Here is a 7,598-nt window from a genome sequence, read left to right as displayed (position 1 = left end):
ACGCTCCTCTGGCTGCCTTTTGAGGCATCCAAGAGCGCAGTGTGGTGTCAGCATTCAGGAAAAACGTATGTAAGGGCTGCCTGGTGCCATCCCAGGGGGAGCTTTGGGAACACGGGAAGACACAAAGGCCCTGAACAGCTCAAGGCATCTGCGGCTGTAACAGCTGGAGGAAAGGTGGGCAAGAGGTGAAATTTCACAATCAGAGAACACCACCTCAGCCACAGCGCCATGAAACACATCAAAGGCACAATACTGCTCACAAAGCAGTTGTTTAGCCCTTAAGCCCAAATCTGTGGCCATGGGGGAAGAGCCCAAGCTCCGGGATGCAGCTAGGCAACAACAGGCATTTCCCCAGCACGATTTGATTTGCATTCCCCAGGTTTCTATAGCTTACTGAGTTCCAACCTGCCCAAAATGCTGCAGGGCCAGCCAGAAAGGCTGAGTCTATTGCTGCCAGGTCAAGTTGTTCCTCCAACCCCCAGAGTGTGAAATGTCAGTGTTAATTTGCTCGAGAGATGCATAGGAAGGCAAAGCCATTGCAGAGGAGTGTGCCATGTGTCTGGGAATGAGGGCTGGGTGTTGCGAAGGGCTGGTAACCTCAGGGAGTGGTGGTGCAGGGCAGGTGAGGATTTCACATGCACCACTCCAGGAGTGGAGTTGAGTCATGGAAAAATACCAGGCCCAAAAACAAAGCAGTGGATGGAGAGATGGGGTCTGTGTGGTATGCCTCTCCCCACAGCACTCATTTTCCATACAGAAAGCATTCCCCTCTGATCCCCTCTGTGTGCTCCTCACCCACAAAGGGGCCTCCAGTCAGAGCACCACAGTAATCAGCTTGCTTCAATACACAGTGAGAGGACTAAGACTTTATTTCAACAATGGAATTAATCTCAAACCAAAATCATTCCAACCAAGGGGCCAGGTAAACAAAACAGCAGCACTGAGCTAATCCAGGAATGATACCAGAGTTGTCGCATTTCCACATTTGCAAACATTCTGACTACAGATTCCCTGCAAGTATCTGGTTCATTTTCTCTATTATTAGTCAACCCACATGATTTAAAAAAAAAAAAAAAAAAAAAAAAAAAAAAAAAAAAAAAAAGAGAGAGAGAGAGAAAAAGACCAAATCAGGGCTGGCACCTACCAGTCAGCTGACTGGCACCTACTCAGTTACAGTAAGGGCCCTGAGTGCTGCCCATCTGTGCATGGCATCAGGGAAAAGGCTCTTCCTCCCATAGGGAGCTCAGTCGGATTTCTCCTTCTCTTTCATGTGCAGGAAGACGATGCTGAACATGAAGAGGCCCACCATCATGGAAAAGGCCCCGGCGTAGTACGGGTACGCCGAGGGAATGAAACGTTCATACTGCGTGTGCTGGAGGGGACGCACAGACACCTAGGGAAGAAGCAGGCATTCTTTCTGAGTTTGGCGGTACACAAGGATAGATACAGTGTCCTGCATCCAACTGACTCCCTCCAATCCCCAGAACCTGTTATATTATTGAAAAGGCAAGCGAACGATTCGTTTTCAGGATGAAACCACATCCTTCAGCCAAAACAGAAAACCATTCTCTGTGTCCCATGTACTTCCACAGCTCCAGCCACGTGCACAGATCAAGCCTCTGTAACAGTAAGACTATTTCTATGTGGGCATTCACTGTAAATGTGTAACACCAGCTCAAGGAAGAGGAAACCACTACCAGTTTTTTGTGGAGCGCATTTCCAAATCTCAAAAAGCAAATCAAAAGATAAGAAAAAAATAAAAAAAAAAATCAGAAGTACTAAATTCATTGTACATTCAAATGAAACACAACTTAGCAGTAATAAAAAACACTCATTCTTTTCTTATGTAATTAATTCCTACCATTCCTTACCTGGGTAGAGGAGTAGAGGTGAGTATACCCCAGGCGATTATAGTCTACTTTAAACTGGAACACTCCATAGACATCTGGGAGCTTGAACTGCACGCTGTACTTGCCACCTATGAAAAAGATTGTGACAAAGTTTAACTGACAGAAGCAATGGGAGAAGCTGTGAAAGCTTTCACAGGTCTTCCTGCTACTATGCCACCACACCAAGAGAGAAACATCCCAACACAAGGCATATGAGGTGAGGAGAACCTACCATTTCTCTTCAAGAAAGTTCTCACAAATGGATCAATGCGGACAAACTCCAGCTGGATATCATCTCCATCAAAGGGGATCCACTTTCCGTCAGAAAGCTTTTCGATTACAATGCTGTATTCCTGGAACAAACCCACAACACATCAACAGGATGCAGCAGGGATGGCTGAAAACAAAGCTCAAGCCCAGCATATGACTACAGAAGGGATACAGCTCAAAGAGATTAAGGAATTCTTCCAGTAGGTTAAGTTTCCCCTCTGGTAAACACATTCTGTGTATCAGTAATCAAAGCAGCTCTCAGCAGTCAAAAAATAAGTATGTATGCATGTTACATGAGTATGAAAATGGATCCAGCTATACTTTTCAGCTCCATGTTGCCTCCTGCCCACACAACAGAGGAGCACATTCCAAGCAAGCCCCCCCCAAGCAAAGCCTCACCACCAGATCGGTGACGGTGTAGGCGTTAGGAGGTGCCAGCTCTCCCACACGGTGGTGAGACACGGCCCCAACGCGCAGCACGCCTTCTTCCTTGAACACCCAACGAGACAAGGCAACAGCCAGCTCATAATTACCAGTCTGTGAATACCTAGAAATGAGGGAAGACAAAGAAAACATGAGAATGACTCTGAAAAATAAAACTACATGCCAAAAACAAAACCAAAGCAAGAAAAAGCTATCCTGAGTTTAAGAGAATTACTTTCCAAAGAACTTAAAGGCCAAAGGAACCCATCACACACTATTTGCATTCAGGCTTCTTGCTGGTTCCAGCAGGAACATTTGTTGCCTATTTCCTGGATCACACAGCCCCCCAGGTACACCTCATGAAGCGATGCCAGAAGGCTGGTGTACCGTTTGGAGCCAGGAGAAGCTTTCTGCACAGCAGAATTAAAGAAAGCATCGCTAAAGAAATCCAGAGAGCCACTGAAAACAACGCGAGCATTGTTCCTTGCTTGGAGTCCTGCGATCAGAAGGGTGTTCTTCCCAACTGCATGTGGATACTGAAAAGAAGCACATTTAAAAGAGCATTTAGTCAACTTAAAGGTAATTAAAGAAGAGTTTAATGGTCTCCAAGTTAACTCATTTCATTACTGCCACAAGTTTGCTTTAAGATGGAGAAGTCTGACCACAGATAGCAAACGTCACGGCTCAACAGAAGCCAAGCACCTTGGCTAACTACTCAGAACAACCAGGAATGGAATTTACAATGTTGTGCATCTACACTCTCCTTGGGATGAAGCTGCTTAAAGGAAGTATACTTTGGAAAAAGTATCAGCCTACATCAAAGTATCGCTCACGCTGGACATTTTCCCACCAACAAAAAGCAAGGAGGAAGATTCTCGAGGAGACATCTGGAAGTCTGACACTTTCAAAATCAACCGAGAGTTTAACCATGCAAACATTCATATCTCAAAGTTGCTGAAAGCTCATGGACTGGACTAAAGAAGAGAAAAAGTAAAGGAATGTACCTGAGTTATGGGTTTATCTGGGAAGAAGGAGTATGAGGTAGAAGAGCCAGTCAGGATATCCAGCACCAGTGGGTTGTCAGGATCAGCCACCATCCTTGTGGGGAGAGGCACAAAGAGCAGCATCAATAACCAGAGGGAGCTGTAGGCACTGACTAAGCTGCACAAACCTCCTTATCCTTGGATGTGGTTATAAAGCTGCAGAATTTGCACACTTAGAGAAATGAACTACTTTCTTGAGATATTCTGCCATTTATATAAAGAAACATCACTGAGGCAAAAGCTAAGCTGTTTTGGAAATTTTCTTTTGGTTATACCTCAAATGAAAGCAGATTGCTCACACTAGGCTAACCCAGCCCTCAGCTCACATCAGCACCAAGGTTTTTGCTCCAAAAGCAGCCACTTGGCTACGGCAGGTCACTTACCCAACTCCTCGGAAGAGAATGGGGTTCAGTGCCTTTTTCCCCACGATGGTGGGGGCCTTCAGGAGATTTTCAGCATCTGCTACTATAAGCGTGTGCTTGGAGGAAACGAGAGATCTGTGTAAATGCATTGTACAGGCAAATGTATTTACATATACTTCCAGTAATTGTCAGGTTTTAGAACAGCAAGCAACAGCTTCTCTTTCTATCTGAAAATCAACTTTGTTTTTACAGGCCATCAAAACTAAACAGCTATTGTATAAATGTTACAACTTCATTAAAAAGGAAATCAGAAAAACAATCCTTTTGTTTAACTACAGTAAATCAAATATGAAGATACATCAGGAAATATAAAACACCCTTTTGATAAAAATAGTAACGCTACAGTAGTTGACTTATCTGAGTAGCTTTCATCTTTAAGACAGGACAACATCCACATACTGCTTAGACAGTTTCTTTTAAATAAAAACTATCAGAGTAAGTTCAGAACTTAACAGAGCGTTTTCATGTTTAACCACTGACTAACAAGAGGAAAGAAAACAGGGAAACATATGCACTTCCACAAAGATCTCTCAATAGCATCTGGGTCTAAAAATTACGCTTCCTGCATGTCGAAGTGTCACTTGTGAAGTTCTTCTTCTCAACCTACCACAAACAAACCAGACACACACTTCAGTGAATGAAACAGACACAGTGACACTGACACTCCCCAGGATAGCAGTAAGATCAAATCCAGCAAATTCAGAAAGATGGATTCAGGGTAGAGACTCCTCCACACACAGTGCTGCAGTACTGTGCCACACTGACTGCTGCACCACTGGATGCTGTTGAGCAACACTACGTACGACTTTATTGTGAACAGCAGAGAAGGGATGGAAATAAGGAAGGAAAATAAGGACAGAAAACTCATCTCTCAACCTTTACATACATGTTCTCATTAACAAAACTCCAAACCTGCGGACAGATGCTCACCTGGCCTGGGTCTGATATATCATAGCTGTGATGGTCAATGACAGCTGTCCTTTCTTCATCAAACTCTATCCCACACTCACTTCCTAGCTCCCGCAGCGGGTCACCTAAAAGGAGAACAAGATTCCAGTATGTGGCAGGCTCAGAAGAATGCAACCCAGTCTCAACACTTAAAATATGTTAAGCTGAGAGTGACACTTTCAGCACTTTACCAGCCAAACTCTGAGCACTGCAACTTCCCTCTGCTAAATTCCCATTCAAAAATGGAAATAAGAGTGATTTCATTTCTCACCCAGGTCAATCATTCATTTTCTCAGAGCACAAATCTTGAGGTTCGTGCACACAAAGTACATCTATTTAAGGCTCTCATCCACAAATAATCAGAAAAAACCTCTTTTCAAGCATTTATCCAGCACATCTAGGAAGTGCAAAGCTGAAGGACATTGCCCTACGAACTAATCAGGTATTGTGTTTTTCCCACTGCATTTATTTTTCAGGAGCTCCAAGGAAGAGGACTGCACCGCCTGCTCGCTGCAGGTATGTGTGACAGGGGTGACACGTAGCGATGTGCTCCATGGCCCAACAGGCACCACACTCACCAATGTCTGAGCTGGCGGCCACCAGGACACTGCCACCACCGTCAATGAAAGCAGTAATGGTCTCCACATTGATGTTTCCTCCAAAATCTGCAAATGCACACCAATGGCTCATGACTGTCCCATACCAGAGCCTTGTCTTCATGACCACCCCAGAACGACCTCAAGCCGCTCCCTGAAGCACTGCTGAAGCACTTCCCCAGGTCATACCCTCAATGGATGGTGAGAAGATAACCAGGTTGTCATACAGGAACTCCCCGTACTTGATCAAGGAGAGACCAGCGTCATCCGCAGTCCGGAAGGTGAGCTCAAAGCCCCTATCTGCAGCCACGACATACAGAATTGTTAAGCTTAGAAAACACCACTGAGATCATCCAGTCCTACAGCCAACCCACCCCCACAACACCCACTATGTTCCCCAGCGTCACATCTTCACAGCTCCTGAATAGCTCCAGGAACTTCACCACTTCCCTGGGCAGCCTGTACCAGAGCATCCCCACTCTTTCTGAGAAAAAGTTTTCTTTCATCAAACCAGAACCTCCCTGGAACAACCTGAGGCCATCACCTCCAGACCCATCCCTGTTAGCTAGGTACAGAGGACATCCCCACCTCACACAACCACCTTTCTGGAGTTAAAGAAAGCAATGAGATCTCCCCTGAGCCTCTTCTTCTCCAGACTGACCCATCACAGCTCCCTCAGCTGCTCCCCACAGCGCTGCGCTCCAGAACCCTCACAGCTCTGTTCCCTCTCCAGACCCGCTCCCGTGCCTCGATGTCCCTTCTCGCAGCGAAGGCCCCAACCCCGCACACAGCACTCGGGACACCCCACCCTACCCGCCAGGCTACGGAAAAAGAGCGAGTGCGTGTCTCGCAGGTTGCTGTTCTCCAGCAGCACCAGGGTGCGCGGCCCAGCCCCGGCCGCCCCCACCGCCGCCAGCAGCCACCACAGCCGCACCGCGGCCGCCGCCATTTTCTCGCCGGCGCGGGGCATACTGGGAAAGAGGCCGGTGCAAGGAATCAGCCAATGGGCTCCAAGCGCAGCGCCCCGGCCGTCCAATCAGCGACGGCCAGCTCCCCGCTGGAAACGGGAAAGAACGAAGTTGTCACGTGACGCCGCCCGCGCAGGATCGGGGTGCTGCGGGAAATGGAGGCGGGCGCCGCGCAGCCCGCGGGCACCTGAGCATCTCGCGATAAGGCTTAGAAATACTGCAGATTGCGATGAAAAGCACCATGTCCTGGGCACAGAGCGACAGCAGTGTCCGCGCTGCAGGGATGTAGCCCAGCCCCGTTTAGGTAAAGCCCTCCTCAGCATCTGGGAGTAATGTAAACTTACAGCAATAAAAGTCATTCTGCTACCGGGAAGGAACCGAATAGCCTAAAATGAGCGATTTTACGAGGTCCAAAAGGGGCAGCTCCTGCTCGACGTAGGTATTCGGGGCTCCTCTGCTAAAGCTGCCGGCTGGCACCAGCTGAGCACGCACACAGGCAGCTCGCACAGAGCGCGCAGCCCTGACCCTGCCATGTCCCAGCACTCCTCAGAGCCCTGGCAGGACGGGCACAGCTCAGAGCTGCTTCTTCGCACTCAGCCAGAAGAGCTCTTTCTTGCTGTGGCAGTGCTGGAACTGCCGAGAGAAGAAACAACGTTAAAGGGCTGTCCTCTCTGCATTAATAACGCGTTCCGCGATCCCAACAACACTGCTAACGATTGGGCTAACAGAGGTGCCTCGGGGAGCCATGCAGTGATTCGTCTCCAGTGAGTGGCTGAGGATGTGAATCAGACAGCAGTCACAAGAACCCTTGAGAGTCTCGTCTTACAGGAGGGTAATGTGTCTCTTGGGCAGAGGCAGCTCCAGATGATGAAAATCACACAGGGACCCAAAATCCAATCAATTAAAGCTTGGTGTGAGGCTTCAGGAAAGTCCACCCAAGCCTAGATGCTGCCTTGCCTTAATTTCTCAAGCTTTTAAACAAGCCGTGTAATATCCCCTTTGCAGAGCTTTTTCGTTAACATCTAAGTGATTTGAGATC

The 7,598-nt window shown here is 47.5% G+C and overlaps 1 protein-coding gene across 1 annotated transcript; it reads right to left on the bottom strand.

Annotated features, from left to right (window-relative positions):
- Positions 1–851: 851 nt before the first annotated feature.
- On the bottom strand, positions 852–6,588 carry DDOST (dolichyl-diphosphooligosaccharide--protein glycosyltransferase non-catalytic subunit). The gene is made up of 11 exons (XM_010722872.3): positions 6,405–6,588; positions 5,781–5,891; positions 5,574–5,660; positions 4,978–5,081; positions 4,009–4,103; positions 3,587–3,680; positions 2,970–3,118; positions 2,559–2,706; positions 2,122–2,242; positions 1,872–1,978; positions 852–1,393 (listed from the first exon to the last, which is right to left on the bottom strand). Exons 1-11 carry the CDS (start codon positions 6,559–6,561, stop codon positions 1,244–1,246), a joined length of 1,323 nt encoding a protein of 440 aa, XP_010721174.1. The 5' UTR covers positions 6,562–6,588; the 3' UTR covers positions 852–1,243.
- Positions 6,589–7,598: the final 1,010 nt, after the last annotated feature.

Source organism: Meleagris gallopavo, chromosome 23 (assembly GCF_905368555.1).
Source record: "Meleagris gallopavo chromosome 23, MGAL_WU_HG_1.1, whole genome shotgun sequence".
Classification (NCBI taxonomy): domain Eukaryota; kingdom Metazoa; phylum Chordata; class Aves; order Galliformes; family Phasianidae; genus Meleagris; species Meleagris gallopavo.
Note: the sequence above shows the minus strand (reverse complement) of the source record. Positions and strands in the feature narration are given on the sequence as shown.